The following is a 21,365-nucleotide window of genomic DNA, read 5'->3' on the forward strand; positions in this document are numbered from 1 at the left end:
GACTAAAACAGGAAAGTCATTGTCAATCATTGGGGAAATGATTAATGCAGGAGCTGGATAACAGGACTCGTCCTCTGTTTATGGGGTGTGTTTTACCTATTTTATGGTCAATTTGAAAGAGAAAATGTAAGTATATATTTGAAATTACTGAAAAACTGAGGATCAAAAAGGATCTTGTATGAAAAAGTGAAATAGTAATTTTGATCAAGAGAGACCATTGGGCAAAAAACTGAAACATCAATGTAGATTTTCATTTCAGAAAGTGTGCACATTTAGTTAAAACCCACAAGTTTTAAACGCTTTGACGAGTCAAAACCTTCAGGTGCAGTAAAGTGACCGATTAATAACACAATATAACGACGCATTTGATCAAATTCAAGTATCCGCCATTAAAAATCTTTTTACAAAGAAATCTAAATACTAAATATGCTATGTTGTAGGTCCTACAAACTGCAGTTTCAAAGGTCTACTGCTACTTCCTGTCACCCTGAACAAACCGAGACATGGGAGGGGGGGGGGCACAAAGCAGTATTGATGTTTTACACAGCAGCAGGAAACAAAACGGACGACATGATTAGGAAAACGTTTTTTTTCCAGAATATGGGGAATGTGTTTGCTCTCTTGTCAACACGTATAAAGCTTCCACTTGCCCTCGTTTCCTCGCGCTGCTCTTGCAGGTAGAACACGGCCACGCGGGTTAGAGTTGATTGGATGTTTGCACAGATGAGGAGAAAAAAGAAAAAAAAACGCATCAGACTGTATTTTCTCTTTGTGTTTAATCATATGTAGGGTCATACCTCTGACGGTGTTAATGTGAATAAACAAGTCCAGCGTTTATCACTTTATTTTACTGATTGTTTAATAGTGTACAAGAATAAACTGGTATGCAGTGGATTTGAAAGAAGGTTTATTTATTTTTTTAAATTTGTATACGTTCACTTGTCTTTTGAATACAAATGTTTTCCACTCACTGAAGAAATTGGAAAATTGAGTGATAACCCTTCGCTTAGAGGCTTTTCAATGCATTAATTGTAAAAAAAAAAATGCATTGGTAAAAAAACTAAACAAACAAAAGAACATGGTGAAATCAGTTAGAATGTGTCAAATGAACCTAATTGACATATTTATCTACTGTCCCACAATATAATCTATTATTTGAAGAAAGATCCTGTACCTTACAATGGCTCGCTTTAAGAAAACAAAGAGAAATAGAGATTACTTGTCTGTTAAAAGGCTGAACAAATGTGAGGTTGTTTTTTTTCCCCCCAGTATTTCCAGTGAAAACAGTTGAAGGTTTTAAGTTCCCGTCCAGATCAGACCGACTTCCTCTGCAGCCAATCACGCTGAATGTCTGTTTCACACACCCAATGTTGTTTAATCCTGCATCTGCGTGCATATCTAGTACATATTTTCATTTTTTCATTTTTTTTTTTTTCAATGCAGCTTTGAATACGACTCCAAGAAATGAACTGCATCATTCAAATTAAGTCACATGGGCTGCGTTGATGATGATGCAGGAGAGGGGAGAAAAGAGGTGAAGAAACGAGAGGTGTGGCGTTGAATGGGGGTGGGGGTGGGGGTGGGGGGAGCTGCGCTCAGCCGTTGCCATGGTGCAGAGCTGCTTCACTGCTCAGCTGGCTGATCAGCACAGACTGGAGACTTCTGGCTTCCTCCTGCTTTTTTAGATGCGACCGGTCGGCTCTTCATCGTCCTCTTGCTGCTGCTTCCTGAGCGGCTGGAGGTCCTGATCAGCCTGCTTATAAAACCCAATATGGGCCATTGTGGATTATTATTCACTATTAAAATTTTTACAATTATGTAATCGGACAAATCCAGGCCCTGCATATGTTCACTAGGCTGCCACGAGGGAGGGGTCTGGGTGACGCAACACCGACGCGTGCACACAGAATTTAAGAAAAGTGAGTGTGGACAAAATGATCTGAGAAAAGAAATTCACTCTATTACTACTATTAACTGATATCCTGTGTGTTATTCCTGCTTTTTATTATGATTTTGTTATACCGTGATTTCAGGACTATTGAGCGCACCATATAAGCTATATAAGCTGCACCCACCAAATTTATATAGGAAAAAAAAACAGAAAAACAAATGTCTGCGTTACAGGATGCACCTGAACGCATCACCCAAGCTGGTTGCAAGCATGTAAAAAAATGTTTTTTAAAAGTAGCTGCTTATAGTCTAGAAAGTAGGGTAGGTATTCTGATCCATTGTTGCCACAGTTACCTTGAAAACTTAATCAGATTACTGATTACTAGCCACCCCTTTAAAAAGTAAATTGGTTACTTTACTAAATACTGCTTTTTAAACGTAACTAAGTTAGAATACTAGTAGCTTTTTAGTTACTTTCAGCAGCTGCCAACAGTGAACTTTTTTGTGCACAATAGCATCATAACGACTGCGTTTTAACATTATTTGTTCCGGTTTGGACGTAACAGCTCAATCATTGTTTGGAGTCACAAACTTAAGGATTATATTAATTCAAACAAATAAAAATGTGATAACTTGGCTGGGCTTTGTAAAAACAAAACAAAAAACACTTTTTTGTATAAATGAAGAGTTTGCTGTTTTTATCACTGCAGTGGGAAATGCTCAAAATTTAAAACAAACAAAAAAAAAAATTCCCCCAGATATGTTTTGTAACGTTTGTTTGCAATAAGTAAAAAAGCCTCTATTAGCTTATTGTCCTGTTTGTTGTCTGCAGATTCCATCACGGGATCTCGTATTAACTGTGCGGGAGCATTGGAGGTCTGGCAGATTTCAGATCAGTGTGTCATCTCTGCTGTCGGATAGCATGTCTGCTCTGATCTTGGCCGAGACGCTTGTCTTTCGTGGGTACAGCGTGTCCCGAGGGGCATCCAGGGGAAAAAAGGCGAATCTGGACCCTCGACAGGAGGCAGATTGATTTGGCAACCACCAAAGTGCTACAAACGTTTAAAACAGTGCCCTGTTTTAGTTTTTTGTTGTATTTTTTGTTTTTTCTCCTCTGCCGTTTGGCGCTAAATACATCAGCATATGGATAAATGTGCTCATGTATTCATAACTATCAAGAGGGGGAACTAGAGACGCGGCTCTTGTTTTTGTTGCCTCGCCTGTTGTCCTACTTTTTTTTTTTTTTTTTTTGTAATTCTTCACCACTTTCAACACCTACACTTATTGTGAGCCAGAACTGAGGCGAGGGCAGTTGAATGGAGATATGCGAGCGTGTGGGCGTTGCCGATGCTTATAGAAAAGCTTGAAACCTCGACCGTGACGGGAAGATCGACGTAGAGACACGCCGAGACCTCCGGCCGGTGCGGAAGAAAAACCTTCCATTGTCGTTTGGGTCAAAGTCGACATTGTTACCGTCGTGCGGGTCTGCGACCTGCGGCTCCCTGACGTTTTCACAAAATCATTTGTAAATAAACATTTTGCATACATTTTTAATTTAAGCTAAAAATGGCTAAATAAAGTAAAATGGGGGGAAAATTAAGTATAAAATAGCTACAACTACTCAAACAATGACATTTTATTTTAAATACAGTACAATTTTTTTTTTTTTTTTTTAAATGAATGCATTTTCTAGTACAGTTTTTTTCAGGGAAAGAATAAATTAAAAATGGTAAATCAAACTTCTGTTTAGAATTCTATTTCTATTGCACTTTTCATACAATGAAAATTTGTAGCACAAAGTGCTTCACATAAAATAGAATGAAATAAAAAAAACCATGATACAATAAAGAGAGAAGAAAAGAGAAAAGATGAAGGGGGGTAAAAAAAAAAGGTAAATTGTATTGAAGTTGTAGCTTTGGCGACATTCACCAGTTGCTTTTTTTTCATTTGTAATGTTTCCCATTTTGAATTGCCTGGCGTCTGAATAGCCCCATACAGATATCTTTCCGATTGTGAACTGTTGCCAGATGCTTGTCTTGGAGTCTCAGTATCCAACATGTTGGCTTGTCTGAAACATTTTTACATTAATTAAAAGCATAAGAGGAAAAAGCGCTTGGTCATTTTGGTGGGAATGTTTTGCGGCGCTACAGTGCCGCACTGTTTAAAATCCAATGGGGGCAGTTGGGGGGGAGAAGATTCCAATCTAAGAACATTTCCAGGAACTCCGAATTTTTTGTGATAACACAACCCATGAATTTCTTGTCTGTTTCCATTGTCTGACACTAAAGCGTGGAAACACAGCGAGGTCTGAAGCGGCAGCATGTGAAAAGCACACAAAGTCCGCATTCAATGGGGAAAACCGCAGGCTTTGTTAAATCTATGTAAAATCCAGCATAGTTCAGTCCATCAAGAAGGAAAATAGCGGCTCTTGTTTGTGTCCTGTTACACGAATGCAGGCAAAAAATAACGAACGACGGAGGCTTTAGGTTCAGAAAGAAGCTGTGGAGCAGTGAGGATGGTTTCCTACCAGAACCTAAATTAAAATAACATGTCGCCTGTTTATACTTCTGCAAAAAAGCTAAATGTAAAATGTCAGTTAAAACAGCTCAATGGCCATCATTTAGAAATCGGATACACAGAGCTGCTCCTGGCTTGATGGAGGCCCAAAGCAAAGGGGAATTCTCGGTCAGTAAAATCAAGTTTTTTTTCTGCTTTTGTCTTTTAACACATTTGATTTAAAACCTTTCATTTTTTTTCCACTTCAGAGTGACTTTGCTGGAATGCAGTGAGATCAGGTTCAGGATTGCAGCATGCAACATTTTGTTGCACGTTATGAATAGAAGTCCATTTGAAAACCGATCAGTTAAAAGAAAATAAAAATAACCGCAGACTTCAGTCTGATCTCTAAACGGCTTTCTCGACCTTTTGGCCTCCTGCATGGGAAAAACAAACAAAAAAACATTACGCATCTTTAAATTGTCTGCCGCTCGCCCACGTTCAGTTGTTTCCTGCAGTCGCTGAGCCTCGTTATAGATTTTGAAGCCGACTTTGTGGACGTTTGCGTTGTGAAATGTCTCGCCGTGTCACGTCACACTGAGGGCCGTTACCTCGGCAACCTCGTAGCTCCGGAGACACACACACACACACACACACATCAGTGGAGACAGACAAATTAATTTAGCAAACTAAATAGGATTAAAGAACAGATTCACATCAGAGTAACACACTCGTTTCTGCAGAGTGACGGTGGTAGAGCATCAAAATGGCAGCGGCGGCGGCAGCGCTCCGTCTCCGGTACTTAACCGAGGATCCAAAACACCAGAGAGGAACGAGCTTAGCGGCTCTTTCAGCTCCGCAAAACAAAGAGTGGCGAGTCGTGGCCGTGCTGCAGTGACCTCTGATGTCGAGGAACCACGGCGGCGGCGGCGGTGGGATTATGTTGAAACATACTGATGGCGTTTCGCTCACCACGGCATTTGACAGGCTTCAAGGTCTGAGGGACGTTTCATTTTAATTGTGTGGGGGCAATAAAAAAAAATAAAAAAAAATCCTGCAAGTTTAATGATGGTGACTTTCATTCTTGCTGCGCCTCTTTTTTTCAAAGCCCAGGATGTGGTTGAATTCAGATTTGATGTTTCTTAAAAAGAGTATTTGTATTACAAATAAAACAGTGACAGAAAACACGCATGTGGGAGACAAAATAAGTCCATGTTTGGACTTTGCACTATATAGTTTAATTAAAAATCCCTTTATTATGGCGTAATGGGTGTTGGTATAGTTGACCACGTGTCTCGACAAACATTTCAATGTCATCTGCTTTCTGACGCCCAGAAAAGAGGAACGATCACTAATCGGGTTGAAGGCGACACAATTGGCACTGAAAAGTTGGTTTACCACGAAGCAAATCATTTCAATGTACGGCTTATAAAGGCGATACACACATTTGGCAGACATCTTTTTCAATTGCAATTGTATTGTGAGTAAAACACAATGCATGAATTGCAACATTTTAAGACTGTAAGCATAGTTAAGGCAGAAGTAAGTAAAGTGGGGCAGGAAATTCCTTGCAGTGTGAAAAAAAACTTGCATTTCAACATTTATTTTGGCAAAAAGCCTTGAAAATATTACTTTGGTGTACCTATGATTTGTATTTTACACTTTTGCTGCAGCAAAGTAACCTTGATCAAACCACATTTCTGTTTAAATAGCATTTTGTGTCGACATATTTTAATGGAATCGACTTGTGGCCAGTGAAGTATGGAGGGTTTTGTTTTGTCTGGGAAAATAACTGGATGATGTGAGATGAATTGAAACGACTGATTCCAGTCCGTTTTTATTTTGCCGACCCACTCCGACCTCCGTGTCGAAGTATGGGCAAGCTGAGAGTAGCCCTGTTTGGATTTATCCTCTTTGAAACACAAAATATCACACAAGATATACTTATAAAGATGTAAAAGTGTTTGAGGGAAACGTTTGTCAAATTTGCACGCGCAGGTTTGTGGTCCATCTGAAGTTGTCGGCATTTACAAGCCTGCATCTCGCTAAAGAGATTTAGCATTTTTGACTTTCAGATTTCAGAATCCTATATACTCCATCTACCCACATACATATACATTTATACAAATTCATATACGAACCGTTTAGAGATAATATAATTCATTCGTTACATTTTCTGAAAAATGTGTTTAGGAAAAAATAGATATTCACATTTAAGTATGTCCACCTATTGATCCATCCTATATTCAATTATCATGCCTGAAAGGGGGTAGGAAGAAGTAAAACGTATCACCAACGTATATAAAAAACACATTTCTAATGATCACCCAGATCCACACCCTAACATACACCCGTGTACAGTCGCATCAGTAAAAACTTTCTGTAACTCGTCTTGTAGTTGTTTGTTTCTAGCTTCATTCATTGCCGAAGATTGAGAATCCTGATGATTTATTATTTTTTTTTTTACATTATATACGTTTTCAGATTCATGAAGCAAAATATATTTTTCACCTGAAAAGGCAGTGAAATGTATCTCCGATCCTGAAGCGTGTCTCATGTGGTAACTCGTCCTGTCGTCCTACGGTCTGCGGCTGATGTCAATTTACCAGCGCTGGAATTTGCCACGATGGTGTATCGCGATCGAAGAAAAAATAAAAGTCGGCGATAATTGATAGTTTGTTTGTTTTTTTAGCACAACGGCAGGTCGCTGCCACGAGTCGGAGCACCTGTCATTCTGTCGCCCGAACAGCGTTTGAGAGGCAGAGACGAGTCAATCAGAGATGTTACAGCACTGAAATCTTGACTTTTGAACCAAATTCCTGGGAGTTTTCATTGCTTCAATTTTTTTTTTTTTTTAATAATGATTTTCCAGAAAGGAGACATTGACATGAGACGTTGGCATGAGACGGTGTCATTGCTTTGCAGCCCCGGTTTGCAAGCCGGTCGCATTTCCATAATATCTAATAAACCTGATTTTGTGAAAGTGGATCTTATTCCTTTATAAGTCACAGATTTCATTTGAAAGACATCACAAGACTGTCTTGGAAAATGTTTCTTGTAACGCAAGATATTTATTCGTCCCATCGAGTGACTAATAAATCTGTGTGGATGGCGAGGGACAGAAGAAGGAGGTTAAAACAAACAAAAAGAAAGAGCAAGTAATGATAGTTAGAGAGCAATCCGACAAAATGACATGGTGAACACGTGTAATTTCCTTCTCTGAAGCAGCATTTTAGATTTCATCTGTTCTTATTTGGAACTCCAGAAATGACTCGCTTTCTTCAATTAAAAGACATTTTCCACACATATTAATGGAACACGAGAGGAAAATGCATATTAACACTTTCACTTGTATTAGGATTGGGTAATACGATATGAAATTAATTTTGAAGAAGAATCTACTCTTTATTTAACACTTTCTCACCTTGATAATTCCTCGTTACAATACTAAATAAACCACCATGCTGTAAAGTAGTGCACTGCCTTATCAGTTTATATTGGTGATCTGAGTTTGACAAACCATGTCCATATTATAAATGAGGATATTTGAGCACTCTCCACCTAATGCTATGAAAATTATGTGATTATAAAAGAAATACATGACACATTCTCAAAATCTCACTATCGTAGAGATAAGTCGGTAATGACGGTAAAAAACTCACTATATGTATAAGTAATGCATTTGAATGAATGAGTCATACTATATATACAATAAATACATTAGTGCAACCTTTATAGAGAGGATGAGAATTACACATGAAAGTGTGAATAATATGGTTGCAATGCAGAGCGGTGATGTCGCTCAGTGAGAAAATGTGTGGTGTGCGTCTGAGTTTTCTGTGCACAGTTTGCATGTTCACCTTGGTTCTGCGAGAGTCTCCTCCAAAAAAATATGCTTCTGAGGTTAATGGGTGACTGAATTGGAAGAAGAAAAAAAAATGGCTGTCACTGTAAATGTGTGTTGGACTGACGATTTGCTCAGTCACGTTGTGGTTTGACAGTTTTTGACACGTCCGTTGACTCGTCGCTGAAGAACGGCACAGGTGTTGCCGCGGTAACGACGTTAACAATTGGCCCCAGTTAGCGGTGACACCGTGACAGTGAGCCAGCGTGAACAATGGACGTTATTAATGTTGTTATTTACAAGCTGTGCTTTCCCCACTGTGGCAGGTCAAAATGCACACACACACACACACACACGCACACGCACAGGCTGTCTGGTTTGAACCCGCGCCGTGGTCGGGAGCCTGGTCGAAGGCCTTCTGGAGCAACACTGTGATGAATATTTGTTACACTAAGTACTTTTCCCTCTGCGGCTGCACTTGTGAAGGTCACGCTGGCCGGCTCCCGTTCGGAGCTGCTCAGCATGACGGGGAGGTAAGCCGGAGCATGCTTTTGTAATATTACATAAAGATGAGGAGCGAGAGCCGCTTGACAGCTGTGACGGGCTATTAATTATGGTTTCATAGACGTGCGTCGGTGGCGTGTGTTGGAAGGGTTTTTGGACGGCGGGCGCAACGCAGTCAAAATGCTCAGTCAACGCCATGAAATCGGGGGGGGGAAACGCTGAACTTTAATGAGGCTGTTTTTATTGGTGAATTAATTATCCTCCTCATTGAAACGAATGCCTGAATTTAGCGGGACGTTGTTAAGGGGAGACGCTGACCTTTACTGCGACAGGATTATTCTTTATTACCTCTCGTTTTTTGTTTTTTTTGTTGTTTGTTTTTTTTTCTCCCCGTCTCTTTTGTCGCCGACGCCGAGCTTCGACGGAGCGTCTGCGAGTGAAACGTCTCTCACTCTCGTGTGCGTTCGTACTTCCTCTGATCCGTCTGTCACCCTCTTCCTTTACCTCGCTCCGCGCCTTCCCTCTTCCCTCCGGCACGGAGGGTTGTGGTGGTGGTGGTGGTGGTGGTGGTGGTGGTGTGTGTGTGTGCAGCGTGAATGAGATGCCGTGTGCATGGTAATCGAGTAGATATTGATTGGACTGCAGCGTGGCCTACGAGAGGCCCAACGAGAGGATCGGGGCGTTCATCTCGCCCGCTGCATCTCCCGTCCCACATTCTGCTGGAAGACTCGTACCGCTCGGGGCTGCTACATTTTTAGATAACATAAGCGCGTCAAAGCGTTGCCTCACTTGGCTGTTCGCTATTAGCGCTGACTTTTAGGCCCCGGGAAGAGCCTCCTTCAGCGGCGGCCGTGTCATTTGACTGACTGGGCGCATCATCAGAGCCGGGTTGACTGTCATACTTCACTGCGATGTCACCGCCGGAGACCGAGCTCCCCTGTCACTGTGCCTTGGTGAGGTGGGGGGGGGTGATCTGATATGGAAGCGTTTGCAGAGGAAGGAAGGAGGTTGTTGCCCCGTCAGCATGCTGTTCGCTGTGTGTTTTTTCCTTCTTCGCCGCCGCCGCTCTACGTGCGAGGAAGACGGGGGTCCGAAAACACGGGCGGTCACTCCGACCATCCCAGAGGAAAAGGCCGGGGGTTGTAACGTTTTAATCGTCAGAACGGATGCGACGGGGAACATTTTCATCAGTGTTGAATTTCTGCTTTAAAACACTTTATTTTAAAAATGATCTTCCACTGCACAGATGGGAATCGTACCATAACAGGGAAGCTAAACACACTCAAACCAATACAGTTCAGTTTCTCACTCTGTCGGACCGATGGTCATCCCCTAAATGCCCTATATTTTAAATTATGTACATAATAAAGGAGGTTAAGGTCGGCGTATTTGTCGGTAAAGTAATATCAGTCAACTCATCTTGGCTGTAGTAAATGAAGCAATTCGGCGTGTGTGTGTGTGTGTGTGTGTGTGTGTGTGTGTGTGTGTGTGTGTGTGTGTGTGTGTGTGTGTGTGTGTGTGTGTGTGTGTGTGTGTGTGTGTGTGTGTGTGTGTGTGTGTGTGTGTGTGTGTGTGTGTGTGTGTGTGTGTGTGTGTGTGTGTGTGTGTGTGTGTCGTCAGGCTCAGCCGCATAAACTGCAGTGAGGCAACAGCGAGAGCCCTGCGAGGTGAAACAAAGGGGAGGTGGCTTACCAAGCTGGCTGGCCAATGCTCTGCAGGCACCAGTTGCCATGGGAACACATTGATTATTTAACAATTTGGATGAAGCTTGTGCCCCGCGCTTGCCAAGGCTTCGCTGGGAGTCTTTGTAGCTTCACTGTCCTGAGGGTCTGCGGCCGAGCGAGTGCCGTGTGGCGCAGCGCCGCCGGGACACGATGCAGATTCAACGGCGAGGCCGAGGGATGGGCGACGTGACGAGCAAGAGAGAGAAAGAAAGAAAGCAGTGTAAAGTTCCCGCCGCTCCTGGTGGTCAGAGGAGGCTTGTTGAAATCATCTCACGCTGGGTCTGCAGTCTGGACTCATTGTACGTCAAGTTTGTGTTGTTGTTTCCACAAATCTGCACGATGGTGTGGGAAAACTTCCACACCGGAGAAGAATCCTTCATTTTGAGTGTCTGTGTCTTTCATTTTCTTCGACGTTACGAGTTTCTCTAATCTGATGGAAAGGTTGTGGAGGTGTGTGTGTGAATTCTTTGCCAAATATTTATCCTCATGCTTTCTTATTACCGGTATTTAAAAACAAAATATCTGTCAGTCATTAAAGTTAATATTTGAGATTTGAAAATAATTGCGAGTTTTTTTTTCTTTGTTCATTTTAGAACGTCGATGTCTTTACTTACCGAGCGATTTCTCCTGTATGAACGATCATGAATTTTCCATTTTTGATGGCACTTTAAAGTTATCAATTAACTTCGATGCATATTTGCTCTTTGCTTGGTACAAACTGACTGAATTTGCGAAGAGATTCAGACTGTTATTAACGGAGAATTAACAAAAGTGGAACAACAGTAGAGGTGCAGATACTGCGAAATAAAATACTTTGGTAAAAGTTAAAAAAAAATGTCAGATCTAATACATAAATTCAAAAGTAGAACAGGTAATCATCTAAATATAAACTCAAATCTGACTTTATATAACTGAATCTTTTTTCCCTTCATCCAAGTGATTTTTTTTTTTGAAAGCCAGTGAACATATTTCTGCAAAAATATCTCTTGACCTTTTTTAATGAATGGATGAATGAACGGTACAATTCTGTTACATTTTTGGAGAAGTCATTTTCAACAACTCTCGTGTTTTTATGTCAAGTTTATTGTCCTGAAATCTATTTTTACGGCAGACCCTGTGATCTACTGTGGTTGGTGATCCTGGTCTAAAGCCAGGACCTGAGATCTCATTGAGTTTGTATTTATTGGACGATTATGTCTTTCGTGAAGGGCGATGAGGCGTTTTGACGAGAAATGAATAAAATACACTCGCAGAAATTGCCACATATCCGTAATCAACACGATATTAGAACAAAAGTAAAGCATTGCAGGTTTAACAAAAAAAAGTCACCTTGTCCTCCTGGCCTGTTTTTACATGAATGCAAGTGAAGGATTTACTCCAAAAGCTTTTTTTTTTTTTGTTGATATTGGACGAAGGCTACCATGTGAACCATGAGAAACCACCAAACTAATTTTAATTTCCAGGTGCAAATGTCCATGAGTGCGACGGATAAAGAGTCCAGACAAAGAGCTCATGTCTTATCGTCACATCCTATGCCCAATAACATGTTTTTGGATTAAAAACAGCAAGTTTTTTCACACCTGTGTTTCTTCGCTGTTGCCTTTGGCTATTTTAATTAGTTGATTTTAGTGTTTTCACTTATTGGAGACCTTGTCTTTTCAGTGCAGAGGCATAATAATGACCATTTCCCACTGTGTGGCCATCTGTTGTGGTCTTGTTTATCTTGTGGTTATAATCTCGCTCAATTATAATTTTTTTTACTCTTAATATTGTGATTGAAGTCGAGGCCTTCGGGCTCAAGTCTGCAGCACACGGTACTGCACCGCGTCTGTAATCTTTCACTGCCTCACCAATTCAATCTCTTGAAGTTCTCTGACCCATTTTTCACCTGCAACACACTGACAGACATTCGCATCTCCTCCCGCTTTCTTGTCTTCACCTCTGCGATCCTCGACTTACTTCCCGTGGCGGTGAAATCCATACGCTTGAAGTCTGTGCTCGTCCTCCGCGGAGACGCCAGAGTCCTCGCTTAAAGGGGTTTTATTATCCAGCTTATCAACACTTTCACATGGTCTCATTGGTCCAAAAAACTGTTGTTTTCAAAGTTTATTACCCCAAATCATGCTTTTACTTGATTTTAATCCATTTGAATTTTGGGTCATAGGAGCTGCATTCATAATCTGCTGTCTGTGTGAACTGGACTGGCTCCGCCCACAGTCCTTCCATCTTCGGAAGAGGAGGAAGTACTTCCTCTCGCGGTGCCATGTGCCAGAGCAGAGCTGCCTAATTGTGGGTGGAGTCAAAGGGAGGAGCCTCCCTTGATTGGGATTGGCTGAACCCCCGATGACACTATATAGGATTTGATTTCTGATTGGCTCATTGGAGCATCACAGTTTTTAAAAATGAAAACAAGCCAGGGAGAGAGGGGGACCCATCCTGGTATGGGGACGGTTGTTACATTTGGAAAAGCATTAGAAAGTAAATTTTTCATAATATGACTTTGAATAAAAGTACAAATACATTAAATTAAATGTCAAAAAAAGGTAAAGAATGTGCAGTTTAAGAAATGTATTCCAGTACATAAGTCAAAAGTTAAAATAGATTTTGATTGATACATAATGACCAGTTTTGGTGATAGTAGGGGAGGAGGTCATATTCCTTTGTGTATACACACAAACAAAAAATTTAGTTATTGCGATGCAGTTTGTCATCTTAGTCTTTGCCAGTGACATAAATCATGATCGAAACTATGTCATGGTTTTGAGCTCAGAACTTGAACAAAAAGAAAAACCGAGCGGGCCTTGCTTTATATAAATCACTGTAAATGCAATTAAATTTCCTTTTGAAATGTCAACAGGAAGTCTTGTGTTCTCAAACATTATTGATGCAACTTGAATTCCTCCATTTCTGCATCTTTGCTGTCGGTTACTGTTACGATCAGCTGCTTTGATCTTTTTACTGTAACTCTGAACTGCAGAAGTTAACATGAGGAGGAATCAAGTTTTGAACACAGAAATTCGGCTTCATGTGACCCCCCCCCCCCCCCCCCCCCCCGGGGTGAGTAGTGAACTTCAGTGGTGGCGACCATGTGACTCCCCCCCCCCCCCCGACGCATGCAGCGAGACGCTTGAAAGAGATTAGGTTAATCCAGGCTAATCCAAGTTACCTGCGCTAAATGTTAAACAAGCCCATGTTGAGATTACCCGCGCTAAGATTATCTTCCAATATTCCTTTTGTTTGCTTGTTATCTGAGTTTCAGATTGGAGGGATTACACAGCAATCCCGGGCCAGGATAATACGGCTGTTTTTCCCCACCGCTGATGGGTTTATTGTGTCTCATCTGGACTCGTGTGTTCGGTTATCCCACGAGTCGCGTCGGCCCCACTACGATACTCGTTGATAAGCGCTGCAGGCGTCAGTGTTTTGTCACATGTGGTCTCAGTTGTGGATTCAGCCGCTCGGTCCGTCGTTCACCGGGGGGGGGGGGGGGGGGACAGCGGTGGCTGGCGTATTCCCCTGTGTTGCCCTCGGGCTCTGTTTCATCACTTCTTGTTGTGTTGGTGGGAGTGGGTGGGTGGGTGGTTAAGATGAAAGGAAGGAAAACTGCAGCTTTCATGTGAAATGTGCAAACACAAGCACAGAGGAGAGCATCTGTTAGTCCATATGCAGATTACAACGAAGGCCCGGTTGTGCTGGCCGGCCACAGCTGTCCGGAGCCGTCGCCCATCGCTACCGAGAGGCGCAGGTCAAATCTACAGCTTCTGTTCATCAGGAGAACAACCTTCATCACACCCGAGGAGTGTGAAGGGTTGGGGGGGGGGGGGGGGGGGGGAGGAAAACTATCAGAAGATTTTCTGATCAAAAGATCCAATCTATTCCTTGTTTTAAGCTGCCGGTTTGTTGACACGGAGGTGTTGGCGCCACATGCTGCTTGATTGAAAACTCTTAAATAAAATCATTTTAATACATCTCGGGTGATTTAATCCGACAGTAATTGTTGCATATTCGGAGATTTGAAAGTGAAATGCACAGTACATAAAACTGCTGCGTGGCGGAGTATTATTCTCTCACTTTGTGAAATATAGTGATTAAAAAAATTTAAAAAAAAAGTGTGATAATATAGAACTGCCAACAATAACTTGGTAATACAATTTTTTTTTTTTTAAACACCAGCGCTTGTTAGAGTTTTGATAGAATAAATGTATTCAGCCTTTGTTTTGTACAAATTTCCATGATGAATTGAGGATATTAGAGTTTGGATGCTTTATCAGAATGCGTCAATTGTTTCTAAAGAATATAGTTATATCATTTCCCCACAAAGTATTATTACCTCATACATATTCATCTTGAATTACTCCACTGTGTGTAGACATGTGAGGTAAATACAGGTTCTATCAGGTTCATATTCTTATTCCGCAACCTTGAATGGCCAAATCATCCTCTTTAATACAAAAATGTTATATCTATCCTTCTAATTCTAAAATATACACCTGATTAATTACACTCTTTAAATATGGCTCTGATTTAAACCCAATTTTTACAAATGTAATAGTTCTCAGTTTCACTGGAGATTGTCTGAAAGCTTTTTAATTTCTTTGTATTCGGAACGCTGTTTGTAATATCTTGTCCTTCTCAAATGTAAAAAGTGATGGACTTCACTTATTGTGGTGATCTCTAACGAAACTGACCACTAAAACCTCCGTGGAGACAGAAGATGTGTTCTGCGTGTGACGAGGTGGCCAGCGAGTGTAAATCGCCGTACGTGCGCTCTTATTTTGACGCCGCAGCGACGCCACAACGCTGTCGGCACAGTTGCATGAGGAAAAAAAAAAAAATAATGTCATCACAGCGCGACCTATATTCCAAATTGCATCATTGGAAATATGTGCTGCGCGTGGATTCAGGAGGGGTCGGTGAGAATCAGCCTCACTGAGACGGGCAGTGTGTTCATATCAAGAGGGTGAGATTGAGCTTCAAGGATTATTTGCGTCTCCGTCAGCACAGGAAGCCTGAGCGGTTCCTCCGTTCTATTTATTCATCATCAACATCTCACACGAGCCCTTTGCTGAGACCAACCCGAGTTTGACCGCACGAGTAGCACAGAGATCTGTAGGGATGAACAGTGAAATTTGTATTTTTTGATTCATTCGTTAACATCCGTGAGAAACGCCGGTTGAGGCGAGGGAGGGCAGTTAGTGACCGACGGCTACTGAGTTTCTCCCCCGGTGTCGGGGCCCGAGGAAGTATCAGGTCCCCGAGCAGCCGTGTCAGCACCCCCAAACCCCCCCACACACACACACAACTCGATCAGATCGATGGAAAGTGGACAGTCGGTGTGCTGAACTGACGGATGGCCCCTCAAGCTGCTCCTAGACCGAATCGCTGTGGTTTTTCCACTCCTTCCTCTTTTGGTCAATCTGCAGGACGACGGCAGGGAAAGGAAAACACCAGGTGGTGCAATAGAGCAGGACTGGGAGATGAATGGACGTGTGAGCTTTTGTATTGCGTATTGCCTCTGGTTGGAATCGCATTGGAGGGACCTTGCTCACACCAGGGGGTGGGTAATTAATTTTTATGAGGATTCCACATGGAAGCCTAGCAGTCGAGTGGAAGGCCGAGTCATGATGGTCGATATGAATATATCTTTTATTAAGGCGGTATGTTACATAATTCCTGCTCTGTACAGGTCAAGTTCTTGTATTTCTGTTCATCTTTCTTTTTTTTTTTATTTCTCCCTGATCACAGCGATTCAACTTGTGTTTATTCAATGCAGCAAAGCATCATGAACTATATACACAGAGGAAAAAAAGCAATGCAACATTTTCTTTTTACCATAATACTATTAAACATTAAGGTAGTTGTGAATGAAAGGAATCAAGAAGAAATTTCATAATCACTTGTATTGTTTTCTTCTTCTTCTTTCCTATTGTCCGTAAATAGTAGGAGAAACATTACACCTGGAATTCAGTCTTTAGAGAGAATAAAATAATCCAAATGTGGCCTCGTTTGACTCGAATGCGTCTTATTTGGACTGAGTGGTCACGTCCTCAGACGCCTCGTTTCCTCACCACCAAATACCAAACGGTGACCTTTTTATCTTGAAATTTACCATTTATGATTTTGAATGTCAGAAGAGTTAAAAAATCTGCTTAAACAAGATTGAATGGATGTTTGTTTTTAATGTAGCTGATGTGAAATAGAAAAAAAAGAAACAGCTGCATTTAATTCAGATTGGTTAAGTAATTTAGCTTAAAGCACCTGAAGAACTGGGTTGAATAATGTTAAAGCGTTCAGAAAATGACAAATCACTTTATCACTTTAAATTACTATTTAATGACCTTAAATAAGATTCACTTCATGCATTGAGCATGTGTTTCCAAGTCGACGTATTCTCTCTTGCGCTAGTTTTATGTGCACAGTGTTTCTGTGATTTTTCAAAAGAAATGCATCAATTAGTTGCGCTGGCTGGGAACAAATATTTATGTTTATGTTATCACAGGAGAAATTCCCAAAGTGCACCCACGCTCTGCGGAGATCAGCTCCATCCACAATAAATTCGGGTGAAGCTGTATAGAAGATGTACACGTGAAGGGATGCCATCATGGACAAAGATTTGTCATGCATAATCTGCGAACTTACCGAAATGCATAAGAAAGTTAAATCTCAAGATTTTCTCAGCTATTTAAGATTGTAATCTCACGTTTCCTTCTGCTGAAGAGTTAATTCAGTGGAGCCTGAAGATCGCGAGCATCCAACATTGGCCATTGTGCTCAGGGACTTTTTCAGATTCTGAGTCATTTGACGATAATATGACTGTCGACGGATATGTTTTATGAAGCTTTCGCACAATTTTCCCAACGCGGCTTGTCACCGCTTGTCGTCTTTACCTCCGAGAGCCTCAGCCCTGCAGAACAGACTTTTTATACCCACTCATGTTACTGAACTGTTGCCAAGTAGCTTAATTGACTGCAAAATGTGACTCTGAGTACACTTGCTTTTCCGGGCTCACGTTCCCTTGTCAACTTCTTGGGACGCGCCGCTGCCATGAAATTCATAATGAGCCAATGTTTTGTATGATACTGTAGAGTGTCTTCTTTGCAACGTCTCAAACGTTTTTCTGTGTTGGATGGCGGATGATAGGAGTTTATTGGAAATGGAAATCACTGCAGAAGTTTGTCATTGCCATTGTTGCCCCAAGCTTTTTGGGATTAAAGTTGTACATGTTGCTTGAATCGGTTGGTTTTATTATTATTATTATTATTATTATCATCAATTTCACCTTTTATACACTTGAAACGATCTTATCATGGAGCTTGATTTTCCTGGATTGGTGCATTTCTGTAAATCCCATCATACAGAGTCATTCGTTGATCATGATATTCAGGTGTGTGTGTGGTACAACACGGTGTCCTTCATTTCCCCGGTGTGCCGAATGAGAGCGAGAGTCGATGTGGGACTGTGAACGTGTCGTCCCGACAGCCGGAACACAAGTGGGTTTGCTCCGTGAAGTGACCGCAGGGTGTCTGGCTGTGGCGGTTAATAAGCGCCTCATTCTCAGTCCTCATACCTTTCAAACCACCCCCCCACCCCCCATGACACACACACACACACACACCCTCCCCCACAGCCTCAGTCCCGAAGAGACTCCCTGACTGTTCCTATGGCATCCGTTCACCAAGTGGCAGTGTGTGTGTGTGTGTGAGTGAGTGTGTGTACCGCATTACGTCTGCGTGCTGCAAGCCTCACACACTGAGATAATGTGTATCTCTTCATATTCACAGGCCAACCCTCCCCCCATCATTGTCAACGCAGACTCACTAGATGCAGGCCCTTATGTAAGTATCTGTTCTCGCTGTCTGTACAGTATATGTCCCTCTCATTCACACTTCCTCTGTGTCAGTGCATGAACATGTTTGTACGTTTGCGTTGCGTGGGTATGTGTGTGTGTGTGTGTGTGTGAGAGGATAAAAAGGCCTCCTCCTGGTAGCAACATGCTGTTTGCCATGTGGACCAACATGCAATCATCCTCTTGACCCTGCCTGTTTGCGGCGACTGTGCGCTCTGCGGTTGCACACGCAGTGTCGCGGTGTATCCGCCTTTTTTTTTAGCGAGAACGACACCTTTTCGCTCGGAGGATTTTGTGCCGGTGTTTGCAGAAGGTGACTCAATCGGATGAACCGATGTTTTCTGTATTTTTGCCGATGATCCAAGCCTCCGCAGCTGTCTGTGATCATTCTGCTCATAGCCCTTACATGATTAGAATAACAACTGAGCTGAATTATTTTTTGTGCTTCTCATTTTCCTGTTAATTTCTTCTTTTTTCTTTTTTTCTTCCAAACTACTCCACCGTGATATAACTAACCACTCTGTTTGTGTGTGTGTTGTACAGGTAAATGGCAGTGACGGGATGTATAAATATGAAGAGATCATTCTAGAGCGGGTGAGTGTTACAAATTACTTGTTTAATTTTGTTGGGTTTTTTTCTTTCCACAAATGTGGATTCCTCTTCAACACATGTTGTGCATGATGGATTTTCCCCCACTAGGTGGTAGTAAGCAGTTCAGTCTGAACTCAACTGAGTTTAAGGAACATGAATACCAAAAGATGAACCTTAATCTGTGTAAACGTACGAGAATCACGTGGGGGAAACTATGCGTTGTTTATATCCGCGCATTAGGAACGCCGTATGCGCGGCGTCTGATGCGACTACGGGCAACAGAGCAACACCGCTGAGGCGCGTGGCGTTTTACATAATCTTGATGCACATGTCATCAGCAGACGCCAGAAATGTAGAGTGCTCTCCTGTTCAATTGTTCAGCGGGCACCACTGCACTTGTCAGTGGCAGTTCAGCTTGTAGTGGCAGAACTATACGTTTCCCCCCCCCCGCTCATTATTCCGCCCACATATAGATGCAGCTTCGAACCCTCGATAGATGCACACCGTCTCTCCAGCCCTTCCACTCTAAAGTGGCATTTCTGCATGCAAGGAGGCTTAAATAAACTATGCTAAGTCACACTTTAAAAGGTCTGTGGGTGTGGAGCATTTGGTGGTGAGGCCCAGTGTACTCCTCTTGGCTCCAGAGCGGCACACTGGGAGGCCTCAGCCTCCCTCTGTCCTAATTTGTTGCGACTGTTCCTCATTAATTATAGAAAATAATAAACTGAAGTCTTTTCTCAGCTGTCTTGTTTGCTGCCCGTCTCCGTGGCCACGGCTGTCAGATGCAGCAGCGTGTCCAGACCCACTGGATCCAAATGGGTCCCCTTTGTCGTCCCGGGGACGGGAGCGGCAGGCAGTGACAGGGTCCGTTTTCCTGCGGGGAAGGGAGGAAGCGTCGTGTCGTGCGATAGAAAAAGGCGCTTCAAAACTCCTCTTTACTTCAGATCGTAAATCCCGTTTTCTATGTGCACACAACCCTCCGACACGCACGCCTCTCTGTGGGTCGACGGCGATACGCGTGGCATTTCCAAACCGAAGTGCCCTCGTCTAATGGAATACGCCGCATTAGCATTCGTCACATGCGAGGACACACACTTACACACACGTGTCCATGAGAACAGACATCAGAAATGCCCCGCAGAAATCCCTGCAGCCGTTTGCATCAATCACGTGACGCTAATACACTTAAGAGCCATATTGCACCGACCTTGAGCCCACATTGGGTCCGTCACTTTCATCTAAGTGCATGAATGTATGTGCCGTTGATTGTACTCCACTGAAAACGCCACTCGTGACCTGTGTTCAGGGGAACTCTGGCCTGGGCTTTAGCATCGCTGGAGGAATAGACAATCCTCACATTCCCGATGATCCGGGGATCTTCATCACGAAAATTATCCCTGGAGGAGCAGCTGCCATGGACGGACGACTGGGGTAAGGTCCCGCTCCTCCTGTACGCGAACAAGCTCCTCGTACCGCTCCGCCTCGCCTCTTTCCTTTGCTCTTAGTCTGTCAAAGCTCTTTGACAACCTCTGTCCCTCTCTCTTCTCACCTCTCTTCTCTCATCTTCAATCGCCACCAACACCGTGTCCCGCCAGGCGGTGCTGTGTGCGAGGCAGAGCCTCTGCAGCCCTCTGCCCCCGGGCTCCGTGTGCTTCCTCCAAATTATGATTCACTGGGATAAAAAAAAAAAAAAAAACGAAGTGTGAACATGCAAAAATTATGATATGAAGTGCTTTTCTGTGCTTTGGGAGATTGACGATCATATTGGCGCTGCTTGCGTCTCCCTGCTTTTTATGCGAGTGAGGTAACCCTTAGCGACTTTGTGCGACGCGTTAAAACTTCTCCCTCCGCAGGGTGAACGACTGCGTGTTGCGCGTGAACGACGTGGACGTGTCGGAGGTGGTTCACAGCCGAGCGGTGGAGGCGCTAAAGGAGGCGGGGCCTGTTGTCCGGCTGCTGGTCCGACGGAGGCAGGCGCCACCCGAGACGATTCTGGAGGTCAACCTGCTGAAAGGCCCCAAAGGTCAGCAGCGAAGAGTCAATATGGACGTTTGAGCCAGACCTGGATAGAGGACTCATGTTTTTCATTTGAGTAGAAATACAGACGATTGTATGAAATCGGACCTTATTCAACTCTGACTGAAGTAGAAGTGAAACGTCCGAAGGCAAATGTAAAAAGAAATCTAGAATGTTTTAGATGCAAGATGCCCTTTTTTTTTTATTAATCAAGAGCCTTTTCCTGGTTTTACAATACAACTGCAGAGAAACGACTTGATGTCAAATACTGTGAAATCTGTGAAGATGTTACTGTTCATTTCATCAATTTCTTTGCTTTTAGTATCCATCATGTGTGATTAACATCAGCTGACACTTCCCATGTCTGTCTGGGATGTTCAGGCTTTTTTTTTTTTTTTTTCTAAAATCATGTGTCCATTGGGTTTTTTTCAAAGGACATGTATTTAAAATGACT

At 42.7% G+C, this 21,365-nt stretch overlaps 1 protein-coding gene across 1 annotated transcript in view; it reads left to right on the top strand.

The window, feature by feature from the left end:
* dlg3 (discs, large homolog 3) overlaps nucleotides 1-21,365 on the top strand; it is an 84,943-nt gene that overhangs the window by 32,187 nt on the left and 31,391 nt on the right. Inside the window, 4 exon segments of the mRNA XM_080502300.1 lie at nucleotides 18,240-18,293; nucleotides 18,848-18,898; nucleotides 20,202-20,326; nucleotides 20,749-20,918. Of these exon segments, the coding sequence (XP_080358426.1) occupies nucleotides 18,240-18,293; nucleotides 18,848-18,898; nucleotides 20,202-20,326; nucleotides 20,749-20,918 (400 nt within the window).

The sequence above is a fragment of the Blennius ocellaris genome (assembly GCF_963422515.1).
Source record: "Blennius ocellaris genome assembly, chromosome: 9".
NCBI lineage: Eukaryota > Metazoa > Chordata > Actinopteri > Blenniiformes > Blenniidae > Blennius > Blennius ocellaris.